Source organism: Chamaea fasciata, unplaced genomic scaffold (genome assembly GCF_029207755.1).
Source record: "Chamaea fasciata isolate MVZ Bird 193981 ecotype frontalis unplaced genomic scaffold, bChaFas1.0.hap1 SCAF_10, whole genome shotgun sequence".
NCBI lineage: Eukaryota > Metazoa > Chordata > Aves > Passeriformes > Sylviidae > Chamaea > Chamaea fasciata.
Window position 1 is genome coordinate 8944263 of NW_027094095.1, and position 27091 is coordinate 8971353.

Consider the following 27091-nt stretch of genomic DNA (forward strand, 5'->3'; position numbering starts at 1 on the left):
TCCCGCAGCCGCACCGAGCCACAGACCGCGGCGGGGCCGGGCAGGGCCGCACCATGACCGAGACCACCAAGACCCACGTTATCCTGCTGGCCTGCGGCAGCTTCAACCCCATCACCAAGGGGCACATCCAGATGTTCGGTCAGTGTCCGCGGCGGCGGGGCGGGCCCGGGGAGGGGGCGGGGGGAGGCCAGGGAGGACCCCTGGGGCTGCACCCCAGGGTGGGGATGGGGGCGTTGTGGGGGTTCGGGGCGAGTTTGGGGGCGCAGCTCCGCTGCCGGGGACCGCGGCGGGGCCGGGCGCTGTCCGCGGCGGGTGGTGCTGAAGGCGCCGCGGGCGGGGACCGCCCGGGCCTCCCGTACCTGTTCTCCATTCCTGGCAGCTGCCCCCAGTGCTTTGGGGTTGTCCCCCTCGGATGGCCGGATACCCTGCTCTGCGCTCATCCTCAGGCTCCCGCCCCCGCAGCCCCCGGGGTCGGTTCTGGCGCTGTTTGTCCGCTGCTGTTCGTCCTCGGGTCTGAGAGACTGCAGCCGCTGCAGCACTTCCATTTCCTCTGACCAGGGAGGAGATAGAGCCAAGCAGCTACAGCTAGGTACAAAAGTCAACAAAAATACAGGCACTTAATGGAGATACTGGAGTACTCAACCATTAGATTGATACTAGGTTGAAGGAACAGGAAACGTTCGTGTGAGATGATGGGCATTACTGAGAGTCCCTGCGATGGTACAGATCATGGGGATGCTAGAATCACTGCTACAGCCTGCTTAGGCAAGACAAGAGGGAGGGAAGCAGGGAGAGAGAGAGGGCAGTCTCCATCAAAGGCAGTCTGACATGCCATAAATACTGTTTGGGTAAAGCTCAAAATGCCTGGAAATCCCTATGCAAACAGTGGCTCACTTGGCTGGGGAGGAGTCCTGTGAGGGTGAAGTGTCCACTGCAGACCACCTCGGAGTGCAGACAGGATTCATCCTTTATGTCTGAGAGGAGATTTAAGGCTGGGAAGCAGATACTGAAGGTCTTACGCTACCAGTGGAGATGCATCCCTGGGGTTTCAAAAGCTGTATATAAGTTTCTAAATATATAAACCGCACAAAAATAATTGAAATCAGCTTGGGGTATTTCTGCATCAGACCTTGTTTTTGTAGAACATAGTGAGTCGCATATCAGAAATGTTGCACGTTAGAAAATGATGATTTTCTAGATGCAATGGATCACATTGTTATTCCATCTCTTAGGTGCCAGCAAAATGCAGGCCTGGACACCAATATGTTTGATATTTTTTTTTAAAAAAAATCCTATTCCCTAAGCAAAAATAAATTGACAACAACGATCAAGAAGAACTATTTAAGAATAAAAACAATTATTAAATTAAATTACAGGGACTTGGTTGATGGAAGCAACCACTGATGAAAAAGATTCCTGTAATTCACATTTAGTTTTATTTTGATTAAATAACACTAAAGATATCCATGAGGCCCTTATTCAGTGGACTAACAACAAGTAACAAAATGCATTTTAGAAAATAAAGATCAGTGAGATATTAGTATGCAGTGCATGTTCTTACAGACTCACAATAAGATTTTCTTTTTGCTCAGTACTCTTCAGTATCTTTATCAAAGATATGAAAGAAAATATATAATCCCTGACGGTAAAAAAGGGTCATGATCCCAAAGTGGGCAGAATAGCAATTCCTGCTGGTAATGAGTCAGTTGTGTTGCCTGACTCGGGTTTTTTGATAAAAAGGGCTTGTTCAACAGCAAAGTCAAAGGCAAAGTCATATGTCCGGCAAGGAAGAACGCACATCATATATAAACAAAAGGCAAATGTCTTCTCCCAAACAGCCGTGGTGTCAAGGACTGAGGGGGGATTGTGCACAACCCACTGAATGCAAACTCTGTGTGGTGCTGTAAATAAAGCAGCAAATGTGATCCTTGTAGATATGAGCAGGGGAATATTAAGCGGAAGAAGAAAGGGTTGTATTATTTTTGTGTACCATATTAGCAAAACCCTTCTCTGAGGAACAGTGACAAGAATTACATTAGTTTTGGAAACCAGGTTTTGTAGCAAGAGACTAGAGAGGGTCAGGCTAGATCCATCCTTAAATATGTCAAGGGGCATCTTGATCTGCTTGTGGGAGGGATACGTGATATGTGATGAAAGTGGGCAACTTTATTCAGCAGAATAAGTACTGGTGAGATGGAAGAGTGGATCCTGCACCACTTCAGACTACACATCCGTTGTGTGGGTTTGAGTGAAGGTAATCAAGAAATATGAGAACATACCCAGGTACCTGATGGATTCTCTGTCACATGAAGGCTGTAAATGAACACTCAGACATCTTTCAGGAAGACAGGTTTTAGCTCACATAGGGTGGCTTGATGTGGAAAATTTCTATGCATGCGTCCTGTAGAGCTCCTGGAATACAATACTTGAGATACCTGATAGGGACAAATGAGAGTTCCACGAGGAAATGACACAGAATTTAGCTTCTGAATCCCTCATAATTTTTGTTTGAGGAACATTTCTCCCCAGGTCTAAAAGTGTAATCCTGTGAAGCCATAGGAATCTCAACCATAATCTGTGTTACTCTTCTAGCTCTGCACTTTAGAGTCCAACCAAAACAGTGCTCTACCCTCTAAATGATGCATTTCAAACAGCTGAATTTGAGCAAAAGTATTGTCTTTATCATTCAGACAAATATTTGAGCTTTGAGAACTTATTAAGAGGATTTTTTTCTTAACATAGAGACAATTTATCTCTTTAACATATGGCATTAATTAAACCAAAAGGAAGTACAATATTTGCTCAGGTATGTCACTGTAAACACACCATTGTATGTCAACCATCATTTTTATCAGTGTGGATTTAACCATGTTTTATTCAGACCAAAACCCAACCTTTTCCCATAAGATTTTTGCTTGAATAGGAGATTAGTTAATTACGTGGAAGTCTCTTCTAGTGGGGGAAAGATTCCCTTTGAGTTATTCTTTCTATCAGTCATATGAAGTTAAGACTCCTCATTATCACTGAGATTCCAGAAAACTGGGGTTCTTCTTACAACCCCAAATCTGCATCCCACCACTGAACCTTGTGAGCAGCTGAACTTACTGCAACAGAGCTCCCCGCTTTGTCTGCCAGTGATAATTCTGGATCACTGGGGCTCCCCAAATGATTCTGTATCCACAGAATCATGTCTGTGGATACAAAATGAATATCATACATAAAAATTAATACTTTGCCTAAGATATATAACATACAACAAAAAAGTAGGTGAGACACAGTCATGTACAGCCATCCCTACCAAGGGGTTGAGGCAAACACCCACACAGTCCTGAAGACACTCCGAGTTATTTGTGGTATCAGCTGTGCTTTGAGAGGTGTTCTGAATCATAATTTTCCGTTGTATTTTCTAGCTTTATGTGGCTGGAAAAAAAAGTTTGGGATGTTACTGTGGTAGGGAGGAAAGATGGAAGGACAGAGAGGGCAAAATTTGTTTCCAAAGCTTGACACAAACATCGGTGGCCTTTAATCCAAAGTGAAACTCCATTTATAGCCTAAGGAGGTACTGAGAAGAAAAAGCAGAGCCCAAGCAAGAAGTCTTAATAATTGAAGAAAAACAAGATTCAGAACAAAGTCCTGCATTAAAGCCACATGAAACCCCCACCACTGTTTGCTGCAGGCAGCCCACCTGCTCACCTCAGCCAACACACTCCAAACCCCAAGCAGTTCACTTTCATTTCTTGCTGCCACTCAGAGAAGCACTAGCATGGGCCACTGTTTAACCCTCCTGCCCTGCAGCAGCTCAGGAGGGGAACCTGAGACATCCCCACGCCAGCTTTGGATCTCAGCATGAAGCACTGGGACACTGCCGAGTGGCACAGACACCCAGCAGTGGGATCTGCCATCTAAAATGCATCTTCTCCATCTCAGCTTCCTCACAGTTTGCCTCCTCCTTCCTTCCCATGCAAGCAATACCACCCAAAGGACAAAAGCCAAGGCACCAATGTCAAAAGCAAAACCTAATCCATGCAGCTCTGCTAACACACCAAAGCCCACGCTGGCGCTCTGCCAGACAGTGAGCTTGTGCTTGCTTTGACAATTAAATCACTTCCCCATGTGGCCCCAGCTCAGGGAGCCCTAATACAACTGTGTCCAGAGCTTGAAAACCAAAAGGCAGCTCTGTAGAGCAAGGTAGAAAGCAAATTTTTGCAATCAAAAAAAATATAGTTCATTTTGAAGACGGTCTTGGGTAAAATACTGGGATTAAAGGCATCACCAAACAAGGTCAGAGGCTCCAGGTTCTCTGTCATAGTGTTTCAGACTGGGAGACAGAGCCAACAAATAGCTGGATTTGGAAGAAAGATGCCAAGAGTAGTTTCTTTGTAGGCTCTGCAGAGGAAAGGGCTCGTACTCTCCTGTGGATATGTGAGAATCGGAGGATTGTTCTGATGATTTCTTCGAACTGAAATTAAGGCTTTGGTGGGGTGAAATAGTATCTGGTTGAACAATGTGCTGTGAGATTTGTGTGATGTCATTCAGATGTGGCCCTCTCATAGGGAGTTTTGGTACCTGAGATATTGTAAACCTGTTTGACCACGGAGTTTCCCCACCTACCTCATTTCAAACAGTGCCCAGCACCTGCACTTGCACAGGAAAACACTGCCTGTAAATAACCTGAATCCTGAAAGTCAGCAAATCCCCATTATTCTTCCCTTTTTGTGTAATTAAATTTTCCTTAGGTCCTATGTACATCTGTTATTGAAAAGAGTTAATATCCCAACCAACAGCTGGGTAAAAACCATTTCTGGTGGAAAACAATGAAAGAGAACTCTGCTATCAAACATAAAACCCTCTTACTTGGTTCTTAAGAAAACTTGAACAATTAAAAATCTCAGCAGGCTGCTCTTTGATTATCCACTGCAATCCTCGTAGAGGAGGACACTGGGGGCTACTGCATCCCATAGCAAGGGATTTGAGATGAAAGGATGGAGTTCTCGAAGTAAAGAGGGATGAAGAGGCAGGAGCTGAGGCTTTTGTTAATGATGTATTGTTTTTACATCCTGAATTTCAAGAATCACTTTTTCTTATTTGATTGAGATGACTGAACTGCAGAGCAGTTTAATGAGAGCGTCGCTGCCTGGGACAGAGCTGGGAGAAATGCCTGAGCGGCATGACAGCTTCACCCTTTCCCCTTTGCTTAAATAGGAATACATCGGCAAATGTCCAGAAGCAAAATTCCTTCCCCCTCCATCTAACAAAAGCTTGTCAGGAGCTTGAGAGAGACTTTGCTCTGCAACATGAGTAAGAAGTGCGGGCCCCTGTGAGGCTGCCTCTTGGTTCCATTTCATCCTCGGCTGAAATCTGAATGCGTAATTAGCTGGAGGGATCGATCGATGGAACGGGAGGTGTAATGGGGCTCTGGGAGGATGTGACAGACAGGGAGAGGCTGCCTGAACTGCAGCCTGGCTCTGCACGGCACTGGAGCTCAGCAGCACCGGCAGAGAGCAGTGGGAATGACCAGGACAGAGCCAGGACAGATCTCACTTAAAACACCCGGGGTGATATATGGGACACGGAGAGCTGCGGCACAGCTGCTCATCCCTCTGTAACACAGCGGAGGAGCTTCCACTGACATCCAAGCCGCTGAAATCACAGCAAAGAGCCAAAACCTTTCCTCGGTACAAGGGCTCTAAGAAGGGAAGTTGTTCCCCTGGCTCAGCGTGGCAGTGACACCCGCCAGCTCAGCCCTGGTGCTGCTGTGGCTGGGTCACCAACACACCACCACGCCCAGCACTTGCCCCAAACACACTGAAACTGCAGATACTTGGGTGCTGTGCTGGGAGGACAAAGCAGCACTGGCAGGACTGCAGCACCCATGGCCCTTCTGAGGACCACTATGTACCAATCGATGCCACATTCCCATCACTGTACCCCATACAGACTCATTTTTCACAGCCTTTGTCATCAGCTTCCTGCATTTCAAGCATCTCCTCCTCATGACCCAGAGTGAGGAGGAGCTTTACTGAGCATGAGACTAAACTCCATCAATTACTATTCAGGGATTCTTTTAAAACATTTATAAGCTCTTAAATATTTAGCAGTATTTATTACAGTCTCTGAGACGTCACATTGGCTCTATGATAATGCCACCTCCCAAATTACCTTCTTTTACTTCCACCAACTATAAACAAACCTAGCAGTGAGAAATCCAGTCCTACAACCTCATTCAAGAAGGAAACAGGGGCTCTGCTTCTATTTAAAAACCATTTGCACTCACTGTGATGCTCTCACCTCTTGCATTGTTTCCTCTGATGCTTTTTAACAACATCAGCCTGTGCAGTTCCAAGGGTATTAATTAGCTGCATGCTAAACACCAGCAGCCCACATCTCTCATGTAACCTTGGGCAGTTCATTTAACTGCTTGAGTGGTGCAATGGGGGGAGCCACATCCTTTCCTGCCAGGCTGCTGTGGGTTGGGTACCAGTGTTGGGGGCCAGGGATAGGAGTGGGTCATGACCGTGCTGATCTTCATGCAACTGAGCAGCAACTGGGCATCCTCACCTCTGCACACTTTGGTTTCCAAAATCCCTTCTGGCAGCAAGACTGGGGGGTTGCAAGAGGCCCTCTGAGCCAAGGAAGTCCACCTGTGTTGAAATGTAGCACAAATAGCTCCAACCTTAACCCTAACCTCAACCTCCACTTCAGACCAGGGAGCCAAAAGCAGCTCTGGGAAGACCCAACAACCTCTAAAGACTGAAAAATCAGCATAAGATAGAGACAAAGCCAGGGCACCTCTGGATTTTGATGTGAGCATGCCCTCTCTGGTATTTGTAACTCCTCAATCCAAGCACTTCCATGATGCCATCAGTGCCCAGCCAAGCAGGGATAGATTTTTGGGATGCCCTGTGTGGAGAAAGTCAATAGTGCTCATCACAAGCCCAAAAATAAACCTGGGCCAGGGCACAAGCTCTCATTCCACTGAAACACCATTGCTGTTGGAAAAGGCAATCTGGCTCAGAAACACTGTTTTTTTTCTTCCCCCTTTTCAGCATCAACTAGTTTTCTTCAGTAAGCCCGAGCCACTGGATGTATCTCAGTCATAACAGCAGAAATTTGCTAAACCAATATTTGGGAACAGAAAAGCCTAGATTCTTCAGAAATACACATTTTCAAGAGCCACTGTAGGGTTTGCCTCAGGAGAAGATTAACTGAGATAAGTCTGTTTCAGGGCTGAAACAGAAAGCACAGGCAGAGGAGATCCCCATGGGGCGGGTGGAGAACCCATCTGTGAGCCAGGCAAGGAAGAACTTGCACAGCCCCTGCTACACAAAGGTTTCTGTTTCCACTGAAAATCCAACAGCCCCTAACTGAACTTAAGCCTTCCCTGAGGAGATGACATTTCTCTGTGGTTCATTGGCAAGGGAAAGCAGAAAATCCACTTTCCCCAGGACAAGCTGGGCTGGGGACACTTAAACACAAAACTGTGCTTCTGGCGTCTTTGCTTTGTGCAAAGACATGGCTGATGTTTCTTTTTGGGGAAAATTGGGTCTTGGGATTGGGTCTGCTAAGAGATAGGGTTTCACTGACACACAGCTGCAGAAATGGGAATGTGACATCCCTCTGGCATCACCTTGAGCCTGAAATCCTACCATGGCTGTCACCCCATGCCCTCACCAGCTTCCCCCCAGCCTTTCTGCCTCTGTTGGTGGGATGTTTTCTGCCTGCACAGTCCTGGTTCAGCCAACACAGATCCCAGACAAGGTCAGCCTCTTCAGATGCTTTTCCAGCAAAGGCAAGCCATGGGTCAGACACACAGGGATCAGCTCCATGTGGAGGCAGCCCAAGACCAGCAAAGGGCTGCTGGGCAAAGGCTCCTCATCCCTGCTACGTGGGGAACTGAGAACCATGAATCCTCTACTCCCAGTAGGATTGTGATCTTGCCACGTGTCAGTCCAAAGGAGCAGCACAGCACATGCCAGGACGTAAAAAGCACTGCCTTTGATGCCTACAACAGCTTGGAAATGAAAACAAACAGAGTGCTTCCACAGGGAAATTAGGGCACTGGAAAACAAGTGTGGAAATCTGTTGGAGCTTTATTTCCCCTTCATTTTTTTTTTTAAAGGCACTGTGTGACACCAATTTCCCTGACTGAGATGGGGACTGGGACCTCTCCAGGGATGTACATTAAGGTGCCTGTCCTATTTTTGGATGTTCCATCCACATTTCAATGAAAGTGACATAAATGCTTGGGAGAATAGTGAAAATCCTGCCTTTTGCTGCTACCCTTTTGCTATGTGACTCTATCCATGGGCCCAGGATAACAAAAATCACTTCAAAGCAGAGCAGTTGGGACTATGTGGAATACTCTCCCATTTGCTTGCCAAACAGTTTATTTTTGCTCCTGATATTTAGACTCTCATCAAAGTTGACATACAACCACAAAATTCCAGCTCTGTGCCAGATTCACACCACAAATTGATGTTGCTTTACTGTGGGTGGCATGTTACATCACCTTACACCAGCTGGAGAACAATTAGCCTCAAAAATCTTAGAGGAGAGACAGATTTCAGCCGAAGTAGCTCTGACTGTTTTCTCCCAGCCCAGCCACAGTGATGTTAACTGTCCTGGTTTATATTTAAATAGATCCTGGCATTCAGAGGAGCATTTTACACTGAGCACCTGCAAATCCACATTTTGGCGTATTTCTTCCTAAAAACAAGGAAAATACTACACTAGAAGAGGAAAACTCTCTCCCCTCAACCACAATACACCATGGACAGTTCTTACTGATTTGTGGGGTGACAGCTAATGCACCAGACAGGGAAAGGTACATGACCTTTCGCTTTCCACTTCAGAGTCACACATACAGAAAATCATCTCACCTAGAGATGCTTAATCCTTCTCCAAGGGCTTCTAAGCAAGTTGTTTCAGTGCTGTCCTGCAGAATAGAGCTCAAAAAACCTTCTCTAGGTGAAGGCTTCTTCTTCATCCATTTTTATAATCACAGAATGGTTTGGAAGAGACCTTAAAGATCATCTTGTTACAACATCCTGCCACAGGCAGGGACACCATTCCCTAGACCAGGTTGCTCCAAGCCCCATCCAAGTATCTGGTAAGAGTTGCTTTTACCTCATTAGATGCTTTCTCTTACCTCTTTAGCCCCAAGACCTCTAAGATACCTAGGTAGTAGCCCTGGATATTGGAAACCCTGTGGAGGTATTTAACATGTCCACCCAGTCAGCTGCCCACACCTTAGGTGAGATCCAGCATGGTGTTGAGAACATTCCTGCTCTCCCTGCAATACCACAGTGGAGATCTCCAAGCAATAAGTTATATTGCTCCTCTGTAGAAGTGGAGAGAGGGGCAGCGCTGTGCTGATCACCCATCTGACAGAAAAGTAGGTCCAGTCCCTGCCTGGAGGAGCTGGTGGCACTTCAACTCAAGAAGCAGCTCTCTGTACTTCTCCTCATGTTGCTCACCTGATGGGCATTGCCTGCTCCCTACCACTCTATTGCGGCAGGATTAGCAGCTACAGGAGGGAAAAGCATCTTATCCTGGGTTGTTTGGCCATGCTTTTCCTCAGATGCTCCTTCTCAAGGTCTGGAACCTGAGAGCTCTTCTTCCTGGAGCCCTGTGTAACTTCTCAGACACACTGACCCTTGCAATAAAAGAGGGGGAAATAGGAGGTCTTCCCTTTCAATTTCAATTATATCAAATAGGCTGTCCCTCTACAGCTTCATAGAAGAAACCCAGATTCCCTGGGACCAGCCAGGTCCCCTGCCCAGGCCCCATCTAGCTGGGGCTCCAGGAAATGCTCTGCTATTTCTAGATCAGCTTGCTGTGACTCAGTCTCCTACTTTTATTATTCTTAATTAGTTTTAAACATCTAGTTTCACCTCTCTGCCTGAAGCCAGGAGCGGTCAACAGATGGTGATAGCACGAGTCTCATTAGTCACCACCTGTGTGGCTCTGAGCTGGGCACCAGTAGGAACCTGGGTGGGCTGGCAGGGTCAGGTCCTGCAGCGTCATCTCTCAGGGTCTTTCACAGCCTCTGCTTCCACCACAAATCTTGAGGCATTGGGTGGCCAGTGCTTTTTTTGTGCTCATGAAAAGCTGATAAAACTAATGCACAGCAACACCTGAAGCCTTTCCCATATTTGTTAGTTCCACAGTGGCTGGATACAGCTATGGACTAATGGGGTGGGGGAAAGTATAACAGAGCATTTAGCTTTGAGATTAAAATCATTAAGCATTAGGGGGCTTAAAGGGATTTTTCTACCAATCATAATTCTCCAAGAATCTGACTAAAATTGTCTAAGAGGCACTGAGCATGAAGTAGGACAGGCTGTTTGGGTCACTGGGATCTCCCCAGGCTTGCCTTGGGAAGGGTCAACCCATGGTGAAGAATCACTCTCCTACTTCAACCCAAAGGAGGGACCTCTCTTGAAGAGCAGCCAGGGCTTGCTCCAGTACAAATGTCTCTTCTAGGAGCCCAGGGAAGGCAGATGCTGATAGTTTCCCCAGTTCTAACCAAGATCTGACTGTGGCTGAAGACACTGGTTGGGACCCAGAACAAGGCTCTGGGGTAGGCAGGAGAGCTGAGCTCTGGGAAAAGGATATCTCTGATACATACATTCCTGATCTGGCATTCAGGGAGCTTTTTTTAAAAAAATATATCTATTGGCAGAAGAGGTACAACTGACATCAAAGAAGGCTTCAAACATCAGCACCTTGTTATCTAAAAGTCTCTCATACCTTTTCTATGTAGCCTCCCATGGGCAGCTCTGGCTCTTTCTCTCCTTCTTCTCTCTTCCTTCTGCAGTTCCAGCTCGCTCCTTCCTGTCCCCACCACGGCCACCTAACCTTGTCTGTGCCTTGTACAACATCTGACCCTTTCTGTCCCCTGTACAACCTCCCATCCCTTCCTCCTCACAGCACAGCCAACAGACTCCAACCAACCCCCTACCACCTAACTCAGACTTTTATCACACCCATGGCTGTGAGGGCAAGGCTGTTCCCACTCTTTGGTAATAAATACAGCTGCAATATATCAGGGGCAGGATTGCCTTCAGCACCGTCTCTGACTTCCCACAATCTATCTATACCATCTATAGCTATATCTATAGCTATCTGTATCTATATCCATACACATCATTCAATTAGACTGAGAGTAACTGCTGGCTCCTTGCCCACACTGAGCTCTGGAAGCACCATTTAGGTCCTGCAAGTGCTGCTAGACAGAGAATAAAACAAAGAGTGCTGGCGTATCTGGGTCACTCTCTCCTGCAGAAGAAGGGATTTCAGACAGTGGGAAAGTGCCTCCCTCGCCCTTGGCACCTCATGGCCATGTTCCACCTCCTGTCCAAGGATGTCATAGGCCAAATTGCTCAAAATAGAAATGAGACACTTGGGAAATGGTTTTGTCTTCTCCATCACCTGTGGCTGCGCAACTTCTCTGTCCCAGCTCTCAGGGACATGCAGTGAAGGCTGTGCAAAGCTTTCTTGCCTCCCTGCTACCTTGTGTGTGTTTTCAGAGAGCTGGCACAGTGTGAGCAAGCTGCAGCTTCAATCCCCTGTGGAGAGAAGGGCATAAATCAGAGCTGGCCTGTGGCTTTACTCTGTGAGAAGAAAAAAAGAGAGAGAAAAAAGGAGGTCTTAAGGGTGCAGATGAGCCAGATACAAAGGCAAAGGAAATACAATTTGAAATTACATCTTGAAAAATTGAACATGAGGAATATTTGATTTCATTAATGTCAGCTTAGCTGATGGAGCAGTGCCAGAGGAGCCCAAACATTGCTATTAAATGTACTCAGTGAGAACCTCCAAAAAGAAACATCTCTTAAATAAGCCCTGATTTCCTACTGGGGCAGTGGGGCGCTATTTTTTTCGTTCAAACTGGACAAATCCATCACCTTTCAGTTTTGTAGCCCTGGAGCATATCCTCTGATTGGTCATTCCCTAGCACCATCTCCCAGGAAAGCAGCAGACAGAAAAAATACTTGAAGTCCATTTGCAGGGCAGGCAAGCAAAGCTGGACTGGGAAAGCAGGAAAGTGTCACCAGTGCTTGGGATGGGTCCAAGTGTCACCCCTGTCCCTTCCCTTCCCAACACAGCAAGGCTATGGTCATCCAGCAGCTGCCAGGCACAGAGCCAGGGCTGAAATCTTCCCATCCCACAAATAGACTGCCAGGGGGCTAATGCATGTCTTGGCAGGGCCATCGCCCCGAGTTTATTTATGTCAACAATGTTTAAAAGCCATCCAGTCTGCCTGGAGCATTACAGACAATTTATGCCAGAAAAGGAAAGAGCTCTTCTTTTACAAGCTGACATCCTTGCATTGGTGTGGCAGGATATAAAGTGCTCGTAGAAAATGAAAATATTGGAGGGGGTTTTCTGTGGTCTGGCGTAATCTCTGGACATCACAGGTATTCAACAGGCAAGAAATGGCCTGGGAAGCCATGACAAGGGGCTGAGCTGAAGGACAACAAATGGGCCGGACACCCAGCTAATTGTCAGAGAAGTGGAACTAAGACGGCAAAGACTTAGGACTTTACAGACCAAAATCTACTTTTACCCAGGAAAAAGTGTTTGAACAAGCAGGCAAGGAAGGTTGGGAGCTGCAGACCGGTGACCATAAGGAAGACGAGTGAGAAGAGGAATACAAAGCTGCTGCAATGTCTTTGGCCTTAGCCATGTCTACAAGGAGACCATGAACCTGATCCCCACAAGCAGCATATTTTAAATGAAAGGCATAACAAATTTTGTGAAAGAAAAAGGTCTTTTCTGAGAAAGTGTACCTGAAGGCTTGGAAGCAAGAACTGCAAGATCAAAGCAGCCACAGCATTTGAAGCAATGACCCACCAAATCCAGTGTCCTGTTGCTAGATCCCCAGAGGAATGACTGCTGCTAGGATCCAGAGCTCCAGCTTGTGCCAGGGGCACACAGCATGGCAGGAGGCACTGCACCCTCAGCCCACGGCGGGCCATGAGCCACCAACATCCCTGAGGTCTCTTACAAGAGCTAAAGCAGTTTTGTCTGGCCTTGTGCAGAGGGGAGGACTCAAGGCCTGATGAACTAACGTGTCAGGACAGGCTTAGCTACCACGATCTATTGTGCTCTCCATCTAGCCACTGAAGAGTGCATCAGTCTAAGGAGATTCAAACTGTACAAAAATAAAAATGAGCCTTAAACACAGCAGAATGATTGCAGTGAGGACACATGTAGACGCTGCAAACTAACACTGCAGTTTTAGAATCACGTAATCATGGAATCATCTAGGTTGGAAAATGCCCTTTAGATTGAGTACAGCTCTTAATCTAGCACCAACACATGTCCCCAGGTGCCACCTCCACATGGCTTTTAAATCCCTCCAGGGGCAGGGACTCCACCACTGCCCAGGGCTTGACAACCATTTATCATTTACATGAAGAAATTTTTCCCAATATCCAATCTAAATCCATTTCCTCTTGTCCTATCCCTTGTCGCCTAGAAGCAGAGCCTGACTCTCACCTGGCTCCACCTCCAGGGAATTGTGGAGAGCCAGAAGGTCCCTCTTGAGCCTTCTTTTCTCCAGGTTGATCCCCACCCAGTTCCCTCAGCCACTCCAGGTGCTCCAGACCCTTCCCCAGCTCTGTTCTCTTCTCTGGACATACCAGCATCTGAGTTCTTCTTGTGCCACCCTGAAGCCACGGTGCTCCCTGCCCCAAATCCTCTGCCACCATCCCAGCAGTAAGGACATCTGCTCCTGTCACCATGCCAGCCCTATCAGCGACACAGCGCCTCTCCAAACAGGATTTGATGTGTTAAGAAAATGCAATCCTTTTAAAGGCTTTTGTGTTGAAGTGGATAACTGTGAAGGACTGGCTTAGCTGATGGTTGTATGAACAAACGAGAGTGCAGAGTTTCCTGATGGGGACAGCCCTACAAGCAATGTGCTCTGCCCCAAAACCAAGTGAGAACAGACTGGTTTTGAATGTGAAAGGGTGCTCTGCAAGTTGTTGGCAAGACAGAACCAGGGGGCAGGTTTTCCCATTCCCTACACCATACTGCTGCTTCTTAGCCCACATTTGCCCAAATACCTCCCTTGCAGGGATCTAATTGTCAATAAATGCGTTACTTTTTTCATGCATATATAAATCATATGTGGTGTTTCTGAGGTAGACAACAAACTCTTGGAAATGCAGATCCCAGCTTAGAAAGCAGCCTCATTTTTACAGGTTTCTCTAAAGATCGTGCAGGTTAAGACCCAAATGAACGGTTTTGATGGCAATACAGAGCAGCAGCCCCCCTCCCTTGCCAGCAGCTGAGCCCTCCCTGAGTGCTGCAAGGCCATCAGCAGCCCCTCAGATCCATGCCATGGGCAGTGACACCTTCCACTAGTGCAGGTTGCTCCAAGCCTCAGCCTACCTGGTCTTTGACACTTCCAAGGATGAGGTATCCAAAATTTCTCTGGGCATCCTGTGCCAGTGCCTGTTTTCTGCAGAAGGAAGGTTTTATTAAGGCACAAGGTGGTGGATATTTGGTGGGAGCTCCTGGAGCTGGAGTTGAGATGACATGCCAGCAGCATGGGTCACGTTGCCTGAAGATGTGGTGATGGTACCAGACTGTTTAAATACAGACCTTGAGATATTGGTAGCCAGGAAAAACCTTTGGCTTTTGCCACCAAGAACTCAAGGCAAATTAATATCATCAGCCACCCTCAAGAGCTTGAAGCAGGGTTTACATGCAAAGAGTTCAGCTCCTCTGAAAGATGAACTTTATGAGGGGCCATACATGAAGATGGACAGATCAATGTTTGTAATCTTCTTTTGGCAAGGAAAATCAAGTCAGGGCAAATCAGGAAATAATGAAACTCAATGGCATCTTTTTTTGTTAAGGAATTTCCTTTTTATTTTAATTCGCATTTTAAACTGCATTATGATATAAAGGTAAATGCTGATCCATCAATCTTCACTTCTCTCTGCCTATTCAAAATAGCCAAACCCAAGCATCCTGTGTTTTGCTGCATGTGCTCTCATGGGATTTTGAGGGCAGGAAAGATAATTTTGGTGTATCCAATTCAGGCATTCAAATTTTACTCCCTGCACCCATCAAATAATTTAAGCCCACTTTTCCCTCTCTGGAGGCTGGTGTGTCCAAGGTACAAGAGCTGGGAAGGCAGCCAGAGTGAGAATTTCAGGTGAGTCTGAGGAAGAGGCTGTATTAAGGCTGGCAAATTTCCCACAGGCTGTCACAGAGGCCTGAGGCTGCTCAATGCCCCTGAGGAGGAAAAAAGGTCCATGGCAATTATATTTCCTTAATTTATTTTTAACTGATAGTAACTGAATAATATTCCCTAGCAGAAATCTCAAAATTTGGAGGAAAAAAAAAATTGCCCAAGTGACTTAGAATCCTGGAATGATTTGGGTTGAAGGGGACCTTAAAGCTCATCCTGTTCCAGCCCCTACCATGGGCAGGAACATGTTCCACTAACCCAGACTGCTTCAAGGCCCAACCAGCCTGACCTTGGACACTTCCACAAGGATGTGGCAGCCACTGCTCCACTGGGAACACCCGCCCTTCAGGTAGGACCTCTCAGCATCCCCCAGGGCAGTGCCGGATGCTAAGTTCGGTGTCTGAAGGATGTGATGCACAGTGACATCTTGGGGTGCCTGATGGATCCTGAAATCACCACCTCAGTTTCAGAAACGCTCCTTTTATTTGCAAATCCAAAATATTTTCTAGATCCTCCACTTGAAGAAAAAATGATCCTTCTAATGGCTCATCATTCTTATCTGCTTTTGTGCTTGTACCTTCCCTATCTTCTTTTCCCTTGCTACTATCTCAACAGCTGGGGTAGATATGTAGGAGTCCAGCTGAGTTGGGCAGTTTGTCACCAGCATTTTTATCCTTAAATATCACCTTTAGGAAATACCAGCCTGAAACTGAACATCTCTCAGCATAGTTGGGACACGGGCGGCACAAGGTGTTGACACAGGCCAGGGAGGAGGGGTGTAACAGCTGTGTGGCTGTGGAGGGACTGGCTGGGCCGTGGCTGGTGGCTGCCATGGCGTTGCAGGGTTCAGTGGGTCCTGCTAAATCCCCCTCCACCCTTTTCCTTGTGCTCCCCCTCCAGAGCGAGCCCGGGATTACCTGCACAAGACCGGACGCTTCATCGTCATTGGCGGCATCGTCTCGCCCGTACACGACTCCTATGGGAAAACGGTGGGGCGTCCCCATTTCCTCTGTCTGCCTCCTGTGTGAGATGGTATCTCTGAAATTAGGGCTGAGCACTGGGCAGCACTGCCTGACCTGTGGTCCCTTCATGGCTCTCTTCTTCCTGGGGCAGCTCCTGACCTTGGGAAAGAGTCAGAGAGAAGGGAGAGTATGAAACCTCTGGCTCTTTACATAAAAACTGCAGTGAGACCCCAAAATGAGCCAAAGTACTAGACAGCAAAGAGAAACATTCCTACCCAAAACAGCAGTGGTGGTGATGCCTTAAGTGGGGGTCGATGGGGTTTTTTTAGTTTGAATTATTTCAAAGTCAATTGGGGTTTGGGGTTTTTTGTTGTTGCTGGGTTTTTTGGGTTGTTTGGGGGTTTTTTTGGGGGGGGGGAAGTGGTGATCAAAATCATGCAAATGAATGACCTTTAGAAGCACTTGTCAAATTAGGAGCGGTGAGCTCACTTTTCTCCTGAAAGCTGGAGGAATTTCATCAAGAAACCACCCCTTCAGGTTGGCCCCTTTGGAGCACAGGTCTGGGAGTGGTAGTGCTGAGCAAATCTCACCACCCAAGCACGTAGACAGGGTTAAACCCAACAGACTCCTCCCCTCCAGCAAACAGGAGCTTAAATAAATTTCTGTGGACAGGAAGGAGTCCTTCTGGCCTGTCTCACATGAGTGAGCCTGATGTTCTGCCCCAGAAAGGTTTGCAAGCCCAGGCTGGCCAGAGCACAAGGCTTCCTAACTGTTCTTCCTTCACCTTCTCGTGCAGGGGCTGGTCTCCAGCCGGCACCGCCTGACCATGTGCCAGCTGGCCGTGCAGTCCTCCGACTGGATCAGGTGGGTGGCACAGCTGGCACCTGCCGTGGCACCAGCAGCCCCTGCCCCTTCCCTGCACCCTGGGGGCAAAGTCCTGCATGATGAGTGGAGATGCCACCGGCTGGTAGAGCTCCAGGATGACCTTCCCCTCCCAATCCAGCAGAGAACAGATGAGGAGGGTTACCCTACCCTTCAAGGGAGCCCTCAGGATTCAGGGAGTCATTCAAGCCCCTCACTGAGCCTATGGTGTCTGGGTGATACCCAAAGTCACTGGGCTCACTCCAGCCTTGTGCTGTGTTACCTTCCCTGTCCACACATGTAGCACCAGTCTGCAGACTTTCACCTTCCCAGTACTGCCACGTGGCATCTGGTGGTGGAAGTGACTCCAGAAGCATCTTGGGCTGCCCTCAGAAAGAGGGTTATGACACACATAGTTGCATCCAAGCCAAACAAAAGCTGGTTAGTCGGGTACCAAGCATGGAAAGATGCCCAGGCACACATTCAGGTCTCCAGAGCTGTTAGGGATGATTGTGTAGCAGGGCTGGAGAAGGGACATGGCCCATGCCAGGGCTGAGGCATGGATGATAGCTGCTCTCATGGCGCCGCTGGCCAGCCCAGTGGGGAGGAGCCGGCACGGGCAGGAGGTCCAGGCAATGGCCATGAGCAACACTGTTGCCTTGTTGTGCTTCTGGCAGGGTGGACCCCTGGGAGTGCTACCAGGACACCTGGCAGACCACCTGCAGCGTGCTGGAGCACCACCGTGACCTGATGAAGGTGAGGCAGCCCCTACACCACGGGCGCACCAGGGTGAGGGCATGGGGAGAGTGCAGGGGTGGGGGTGCTCTTCCACCAGCCCATGGCCAGCAACAGTCAAAGTGCATCAGAGACTGACAGCGAGAAGCCTTGCAGGAGCACAGCGAGATCCTGACCTGGAAGGGGTGAGACCTTTTCACAGCTGCTTTGAGGTCTGGGCCCTGATGGTGGAAGGAAATGGAGCTGGAGCCAGCAGCCATCCTGGACCCAGGAACACCAGGAGGGCAGCAGGGCTAAAGGCAGATTCAAAGCTGGGGTGGGCATAAACCACGTTATTAGTGACACCCTGCACGGGGTGGATGGGGCCTCCCCGTTCACCAGCTGAGCCACAACTACTGTATGAATCTGTCAGAGAGATTTGACAGGAAAACTCAGCATCTGGAAAGTCCCCAGGGAGCACAGCCCCAGGAGGAAATGTTTCAGGCAGGCCAAAAAGCCAAGGAGGAAGGTGACTGCCCTTGGGTGACCACGGGGACAGGGGTAGCAGAGCTGCTGGTACACTCAGATATAGGAAGAAAACCAAAGATAGGAAAGGGATAAAAGAGCATTGTTCAAGCTCACAGACAGCCCAGACAGGAGGAACAGGAGTGGCATTAGTCAGCCCAGCGAGATGTTCAGTACATCCAGGGACTGTGGTGATGAAGCCATGGAGTTGCTGGTGATATCTTCCTTCTCCTGCAGGGATGAGTAGAGAAGAGAACATGTTTGCTCCTTGCTAGCCCACACAAAAAAGTTGATACCACCTTAAACACGAGTCGTTATCCACAGGGTCCTGATAGCCTCAGGCCCGTTTGGTGAGGTCAGATGGGACTGGGCACCCTAAAGTGATCTGGGATGTACCTGTCACGAAAGATGACCTTGAACCAGGGATGCAGAGGATTGTTACAGGGTCAGAAAGGTTTTGTGAGGATGCTGGGATGAAGACACTCTTTCAACTACATCCTTGCCTGATTGCAGAGAGTGACTGGCTGCATCCTCTCCAATGTCAACACACCCTCCATCACCCCTGTGATCGGCCAGCCCCAGAACGAGTCCTCGCAGAACATCTACCAGAATAACAACAATGTTTCCAGCAAGCCCACCGCGGGTAGGTGACAGTGGAGTAGAGAACAGAGGGATGACTACTCACCCCACACCTCCCAGCCAGGGCTGCCAAATATTAGAGCAGTGCTCTGTCACCATTTTTTTGGATACGTGTCTCATCAGTCTTGGTGCGCCAAGTCCAGGGTGGGGCAAGGGTGTGATGCAGGAATCAGCATCCAGCACAGCGAGGGGAGAAGCCAAGAACAGCTTAAAATGGCTGTGAAATCTCCCTGGACTTCAGCTGGATGATGTCTAGGCAGTGAGACCAGCAAAAGGAAAGGCTACCTGGTACCAAGGGATGAACTGGCAGGAGACATGATGTAGTGGGATTCCCTACAAGACAGAGGGATGTGGACCATAAAGGTATTAGCTGAGAAGCGGTAACATTACTTAAATCCCATAAAAATGGATATCTTATGATTTTCTTCATGATTTTAGCCATCTAGCTGGTCCCTTTGAGGCACAGTGGAGCACTCTTGGGAGTTAAGATGACAAGAGGAGGTGTTGGGAGATGCTGGGAGTAGTTGCACACCTGGGCACAGGAGCATTTTACAGAACCAGGGTGGCTGAAGCGCTTGGACGGGTTAATCACACAGCCTCTCTCCCCTTCATTTTCCTTCTTCCCCTTTAGCAAAGATCTTGGGGAAGGTGGGAGAAAGCCTGAGCCGGATTTGCTGTGTTCGCCCGCCCATGGAGCGCTTCACCTTTGTGGGTATGTAGAGAAAATGTCCAGCACCACCTCTAGAGATCCACTCCCCACCCTTCCTCCCAACCCCTCTTGGAGGCTGGGCAACAGAACCTCTCTTTTGCTGCCCTTTCTCAGATGAAAATGCCAACTTGGGGACAGTGATGAGATACGAGGAGATCGGTGAGTACACGGCCCCTGGCCCCTCTCCACATTGCTCCCACTTCTCTGGGACAGTGCTGCATGACTTGGGAGCATCTGCATGACAGCTCTGGCAAATACACAATCATCTCACCTTGGTGCCAGATACTGGGGCTCAGGAATGCAACAGAAACAGCTCTAACGGGGCTGAGCCTGGTCCTGTTGACAGACAACAGCCTGAAATAAGGGAGTGTGCAATGGGGACACAGCTCCCAACACTGGCACAGACCTACCATGGCATCCTGTCCTGAGAGTCCCCTCAAGTGCCATCAAACTTGGCCTCCCATGGTGGTGTCACTTCATCCCCACATTGCCTCCAGCCCTGCAGAGCCTCACACAGCAGCAGGAGAGATTTTGGCTGCCTACCAGCCATGGTGCCCCTTGCTCTAAAGACTTTTAGGGGGCCAAAAATCACCCACAGCTCTGCATGGGGAGCTTGCTGTTGGTTTTGAGACCCTTTCCAGGTACAGCCTGGCACTACAGCCATCCTAGCACCACACAGAGCCTAAAGGCTTTGGGCACCTGGGAATGCCGAACGGAGGCATTTTCCCATGTAGCCACCTCTTCTCACTCCTCCGGGGGTTTTATGACTTTTGTCTGGCAGTTGTGCAAATAAATAAATTTTTATGGGCCTGTCAGAGCAGAAAACTCCTTCCCACAACAATTTTCTTGCTGAGTTGCAAAGCCAACCCTCAAAGTTGTGGGGGCATGGGGGATGCCAGGGAGCCCCCGTGCCCCCACCTCTGAGTTTCTCTCCTCTGTTTTCCAGAGCTTCGCATCTTGCTGCTCTGTGGCAGTGACCTGCTGGAGTCCTTCTGCATCCCTGGCCTCTGGAATGAGGCAGATGTGAGTCAGGCACCCCTCCATGCTCCTCCTCTGCTTCCCACAGCCAGTGCTCCTGGGAGCCACTAGGTCCCTCGGGATGACAGGAGCTGTGCCCACCATCTCCACTGCCTCCTCCATCCCAAACATGACATCTCCCCTACACATTTCCACAGGGCTTCCATGGTCCCAAGCCCTGTACACTGTTTACTGTTCATGCACAGGATGTCACCTGGGGTGGCAGGATAAGCCTGTCCCAGGGGGTTTCCAAAGGCTCTGCTCCCACTCCTTGCCCCTTGGAAGAAGCAGGTATCAAGAAGTTGTCAATCCCAGCAGAGTGAGGTATGCAAGTAGGAAATAAGGTATTTACAGGAGTGGTCCAGATGTTAGGAATTAAACATGTTTAAAGCCAAATCAACATCTTTCACTGCTAGTCCTTTCTGGAAGAAGCCATATTTTCATGGGAGAATACCAGCCCTGGAGAGGGCCTGGGCTACCGACCCTTCAGCTGCTCCCAGCAGTTGGAGCCATGGTGGCTGGTTCGTCATTGAAATCAGTCAGTCAGTCAACACAAACCTCCCTCCTTGAACTTCTCAGCCTTCAAAAATCAGTTACCACATCTTCAATCCTTACCTTTTTAAAGCATTTAGGCAGCAGGCATCTCCTTGGAAGGGCTGGAAAAACTGAAATGAGCCAAGCCCTGAAGCCCAGCACAAAGGATGCAGAAATGACATCTAAGCACAGGCAGAAGATGCATTCTGCAGCAGAACCTCCTCACAGCCTCCTACTGCCTGAGTTTGCTGACCCAAAGCTCTTTTGGATGAGCCTGATTTGTCTCACCTGAGATAGGCGTGAGCACTATGAGTGGTTCCCATGCAGTAGCAAATTTGGCCAAGCCACCTTGGAAGAACAATCCTCCCAGACCTCTGTCAGGAATAACGCATCCATCCGGCTCATGAACCCATCCAGCGAGGCAGAGGTCGCATTCACCTTGGGCAACTGCTTCTGCTGTGACCTCCTTCTGCCCCAAGTTCTCCTCAAAGCCTGACTTCAACATCTACTAATAGGATATAACCCTGTGCCTTTTATTTGATCTACTGCCAACCACTTGCCTGCATAATTCCATGTTTCTGCCAAAGGCTGTTGCCATAGCCTCAAAATCACTCCCCATCTCCCTCCAAACCGTGGTCCAGCTTTCAGGGGGCAGGGTGGGGTTGGCAGACAGTGGCAGGTTTTGCATGGGGTGGCAATGAAGCTCTCCACACTCTGTTGCTCCCAGATGGAGGTGATTGTCGGGGAGTTTGGGATCGTGGTGGTGCCCCGGGACGGAGCAGACCCTGAGCGGATCATGAACCACTCCTCCATACTCCGCAAGTACAAAGTGAGTGACTGGGTGCACGTGTGGCCAGGGAAGGCTGTGAGAGGACTGGCAGTCTCTCTCTGCCCAGGGGGACATTTTTGTCATGGGACACAAAGAATCTCAGGGTCAGCTGCTCTCAGCTGATGGGTGGGATGAGCAATGGGTCACCACACAGCAGGGTGGGGAGGCTGGAAGGGCAGATATCTGCTTTCAAGCCATCCCTTCGCTCCTGTTTTCCTCTTTCCCCTGCAGAACAACATCCTGGTGGTGAAGGACGACTCAAACCACCCCATGTCAGTTGTCAGCTCCACCAAAAGCAGGTGGGTGAAGCAGGGCTACTCCCACTACAGAGCGGGGTGTCCCCAGCCAGCCTCTCCATTTGCAGGGGCACCTGACCCACCCAAGTGGGCTCTGACCCCTTTCTCTCTCCCCACACCCCCAGACTGGCCCTGCAGCACGGGGATGGACACGTTGTGGATTACCTCTGCCAGCCCGTGATTGACTACATCCTCAAGAGCCAGCTCTACATCAACGCCTCTGGCTAAGTGCCCGAGATCCTGCAGCGAGACAGCCCTCATGTCCCTCCTGCCTACAGCTCTCCATCACTCTTTTCTCTCTCTCAGTCCGTGTCTCCATCTCTCTCCCCACCCCATGGCCTCCTGCCTGTGTCTGCCTCTCACCCCCAGCACCAACGCTCTGTTGTGCACGTCCAGGGAATGGTTTGGTCTCTTTTTCTGGGGTGCTGCCCTGCCCTGCGTGCATGGGGAGGGTGGAGAGGCTGGTCAGGGAGCGACATGCTCCATGTGCTCCCAGCATGTCCCTGGGAAATGGTCCCTTCAGTCCATCTTCCCAACATGCTCAGAGCAGGGGCTGCCTATTCTGCATCATCTTACACAACTTAAGCTCAATAAATCTGGGTGGGGTTGGGTTTTTTTTTAAATTAAGTAGCTTTAGTGTGAGCCCTTTGAGCCTCTCAACACGGTGACCAACCAAACCCTGGTGGGCAGCAGGCGGTTCTAACACAACCAGCTTGGTGCCCCACAGCAGGGGAACATCCTCAGGCCAGCCATGAGATAATCCAGCTAACAAAATCCTCCTCCTGCCCCCCAAAAGTCATGGAGAGGGCATTTCTAAAGGGGAGCAGAGGCCTACGTAAGTACTGCTGCCGAAGCATTACAGGGAGAATGTCATGTCTCACCTTCCCTTTGCTGCAAGAACTCAAGCCACTCCCTAGGCAAGTGAAGTTGGGGTGATCTACTCTTACTCAGTGTCAGGGGGCAGCCCCCACCACCTAGAAAGGGATCTGCTATTTATGGGGCCAAGAAATTGGGTAGAAAGAAGCAGGGGGTGAGCCAAAGCCTCTGGTGAGGATTTGCCCCAAACCTGGCCATGTCCATCCCCACCCTCTACCCTCCAGATCTCCATCTCTGCTCCATCCATCTTCTCCCGCCACTCCTACTCTCTTCCTCTCCTTGAAGAGTTCATTAAATGCATGATAACCTCCCCCTCCCAACTGCCCCTGGCTACTTTGCACATTCCTTGGGACAAACCAGGCTCCTGCTCCTGCTTGTGACATGCCCCCCGATGCCGGGGCTGGACCCTAGTGGAGATGCTCACAGTAAAAGCAGGACAGGTAACGTGGAGCAGTTATTAAAGTCTTGTGGAAAGGAGGGTTGCTGGAGCAGGGCCTTGTCCTGCTGAGCATCCCTAGGGCACAAGGACTCTGAACAGCTCCTGGGGAGGGTCACAGCCAAGAGGAAAGTTTAGCCCTCATCTTCTCCTCTCCCTTTGCTCTCTGTAACCTTATATCACTTTGGGTAGAGTCCTTCTGCCCGTGGCTGAGAATCCTCCTTGGTCTTTCAAGGAAAGATGCGAAATTTATTTTGTCCCTTAAAATTCCACAAAGGGTCACAGGTAGCTCTCAGACAAGCCCCGAAGGTGGGACTTTGTGCTAAATTTTGTGACCTGCTGGGTGCTGCTGCCATCCCTGGAACAGCAAGCTGTTTTGGACAAGCAAGGAAATCCACAGCCACAGGGTCCTTGCAGCAGACAGGATTTCAGGAGCAGTAGTTGACAACTTCTCAGGAGGGCACAGCCCTTCCCAAAAGGACAGAAGTGATGTGACCCACCCAAAGGCCAGAAGAGGTCTTTCCTTGTCAGGAATTTCCCTTTGCACAGAGAGATTTGTTTGGGAACTGTTCTAAATTTGGCAGCTGAGTCCCTCAGTGCCAGCTCTGGCATCTCCAGGTGGTTGAGTACACATCGCATAGGATGAGGAGATATGGAGATGCCAAAGCAGAGAAGGTGGCGTGTGTGTGGTGGCACTCTGCTCCAGGGAGGCCCTGAGCCAGTCTGAGCACCACCATCCACCCCACTGAGCTCCCTGATGGTGACGCCTCATCCTGAGACACCCAGTGTATGTCAGCCACTCGCTGGACTCCTCTCTGCCTGCTGTTCTCACGTTCTGTTTGTCAGCCTCCCTTCCCTCTCCCCTCCAACACACAGGTTACCCCAGACAGCAGCCTCCCCTCCTTGCCAGATGTCCCGTGTTTCTTAGCTCCAAACCAGAGAAACAGCAATGGTGGCAATCAGCCCCCAAAACACACAGAGGGACTGAACTTCCTGGGGAGCGACACCTCTGAAGTGGGAGCAAAGACGGTGGGTTTTCCCCAAGCAAAGACACAGAAAATTAATCAATGGAGATGGAGAAAGAAAGAGTCACGTCTGAGAGCCATCTCTGATCCTCCTTCCCTCCCTCTGGTACGTGGAAGGGGACGTGGGAATGCCACGGCCTCCTGATCCACGTGGCTGGGACGGTGAAGCTTAGCTGTGGTGGGGATGATGAGTTTGTTCTGTCCTACTGCTCTTACCTTCGTGTATCTGCTCAGTAAAACTCACAGGATGGGGGGAGGGACGGGGGTTTTTAATGGGGCCTTCAGCTCTGGGACTGGTTTGGAAAAATGTCTTTGGGTGGGCATGGGAAGAAAATAATCATCTGTGATGATCCATGTGACCACTGGGGAGGTGAGGATGGGGGTTTCCAGGGTGCAGGGGAGGTGTGGGAAGAAGCTCGTGGGTTTTGGTCTTTGAACCTCCACTTTTTAACAGTCAATTTGCTGAAAGTGAAATGAACTTCAAATGTCTTTTGGGGAAAGAAAATAAACAAAGGGGGGGAGGGAAAGGGGTTGAAGTTGCCATGCCACCAATTTCACCTTTGTCAAAAGTTTCTGAGCCTTTTTTTTTCTTTTTTTCTGTTGCTATATGAAAAAATGGTCATTGACGAAAAAATACTTTATCAGCAAAATGTTTAAATTATGTAATAAACAAAACAAAACAAAACAGAGATGTTACTGGTGTGACTTTAAAGCAGCCCCAAGACCAAGTCAGAACAATAGAGCAAACGCCTGCACTGCTGGGATAACCCATGGCCAAATTCCCCCAAAAGAGGAAGCCTGAAAAAATAAAGTGGTAGGCAAGATCTAGCCAAGAGTATTTATCATTTATTGACCTCCTACCTTTCAAAAATCCCAACTCACAGAAAAACAGGTCCCTAACAGCTGTTCCTGTGCTGTACAACAGGAGAAGGGACATATGCCAGGGGCTAAAATACATCTCACTTAAATAAAAGTGTAAAGCAGACATAATACTTGGTATATCATGAAGCAAAAGCACAGATGCTGCTTTATCAGAGACTCAAGAGATAAAGAGGGGTGCGTGAGTCCCCAGTGTCCTTCTCCATCTGGGACCTCCTCTTTCACCACCACGCACAGCAGGGGCTTCAGCAGAGTTTCAGCTTCCAGCACGTGGTGGCACTTATCTCCCCATTTCCCTTTTCCCCCTGCATGGCATCCGAAGGAAGGTGGGAGCAGTGCCAGAATGCAGCTGGACCCACACGAAAGCTGCAGTGAAGGGTGAAGGGAGCGCTGTGGTCTTTGGCTCATCCCAGCTCTGTTGAGATGAACAGTGGGAAACCCCTGTGGAGAGCTACCGTAGCGGTGATGGTGGCCTCTGAGAAACATACAGCACCATGAGGGAGGGACGGGGGACAGGCAGCACCAAACCAGAAGTGGAGACACATGGAAGACATTTTCAATATTTTCAAAGTAATGAAATCAGGTTACAGGCACTGCAGCAGGATGGGACAGGGTTCTCAAGTACAAGAACCACAGCACTCCCAGCAAGGGGAGGGCTGCCAGCCTGGGAAGAGACACCACATGAAGCATCACCAGCGCCACAACTCAGAATTCATCGCCCCCAGCAGCCTCTCATGCTGTTTGCTCCCTGTCTCCTGAGCTGCTGAAGGTGAGGAAAACCTCACGGAGAACAGGAGGAGAAGCTGGTGGTGGCAGTGTCAAAAGTATGGACAGAGACTCTAGTTCTTCTGTGTGTGCTGGACTGGGACAAGGCATCCACAGGTGATGGAGAACCTCTCGCTTATGAGCTTCAGGGTTTGAATTCTGCAAACTCACAAGGTTGACACCTAACCCTGCGCCTCAGAGATATATTGTAGGAATGGGCTGTTCTTCGGACAGTAGCACCTTCACAAACCAGGAGTCTCCTTCCTCCCATGAGCAAGGGACGGAGCACTTTGAAAATTTAGGGACTTTCCAGGGCCAGCGGGACACTGTGAACTTCATCTGCCACACTGATCTTGAGGGCAAGGATCAGTTTAACACAACCAAACACGGCCAGTTCTGCCAGATTTGGGGAGGCCCTCCTGCCTTCAGCCTGGCAGGTGCTGCAGCCTTTCCAGAACTGGCTCACGGCAATTCAATGGCTTTTGTGTTGTAGCATCCAGGAGGGAGACTCTTCTGGATATCCTCCAGGTTCCTAATATCGGCCAGGATGCCATCAATGCTGCTCTCCAGCATGCGCACATGGGCCTTCTGCTGCGCAGCCTTCTGCTCCAGCTCCGCCATCTCCGCCTTCAGCTGCTGGCTTCTGTTTTTGACTCTGCTGAAGTTCTCCTCAAGCTGCCTCAGGCCATCCTCATCCACAGCGCCAGGCTGGTCTTTTGCACAGAAGGAAAACAAGGGATAGGAAAGCATGCATGGAGGCTGAGGACGAGATCTTTCTAGATGCTTCTCCACCCTGCTGCCCAGCCTCTTCAC

General features: G+C 49.3%; 2 protein-coding genes across 2 annotated transcripts in view; one reads left to right on the plus strand and one right to left on the minus strand.

The window, feature by feature from the left end:
- On the plus strand, positions 1-25417 carry NMNAT2 (nicotinamide nucleotide adenylyltransferase 2). Its single transcript, XM_066192233.1, has 11 exons — positions 1-138; positions 16112-16200; positions 16970-17037; positions 17712-17790; positions 18787-18916; positions 19544-19624; positions 19736-19780; positions 20568-20644; positions 21900-22001; positions 22233-22300; positions 22423-25417. Exons 1-11 carry the CDS (start codon positions 54-56, stop codon positions 22523-22525), a joined length of 927 nt encoding a protein of 308 aa, XP_066048330.1. The 5' UTR covers positions 1-53; the 3' UTR covers positions 22526-25417.
- Positions 25333-27091, minus strand: part of LAMC2 (laminin subunit gamma 2) — a 12451-nt gene continuing 10692 nt past the window's right edge. The window contains exon 22 of the mRNA XM_066192234.1: positions 25333-26991. Coding sequence (XP_066048331.1) covers positions 26741-26991 — 251 coding nt within the window. The 3' untranslated portion in view covers positions 25333-26740. The remainder of the gene's footprint in view (positions 26992-27091) is intronic.

Excerpts from the sequence above, each read along its gene's own strand:
- NMNAT2 (XM_066192233.1), top strand. The coding sequence starts at position 54 with ATGACCGAGACCACCAAGACCCACGTTATCCTGCTGGCCTGCGGCAGC. Across the intron at positions 139-16,111 it reads GGGGCACATCCAGATGTTCG|AGCGAGCCCGGGATTACCTG; the intron begins GTCAGTGTCCGC and ends CTCCCCCTCCAG. Across the intron at positions 17,038-17,711 it reads CAGTCCTCCGACTGGATCAG|GGTGGACCCCTGGGAGTGCT; the intron begins GTGGGTGGCACA and ends TGCTTCTGGCAG.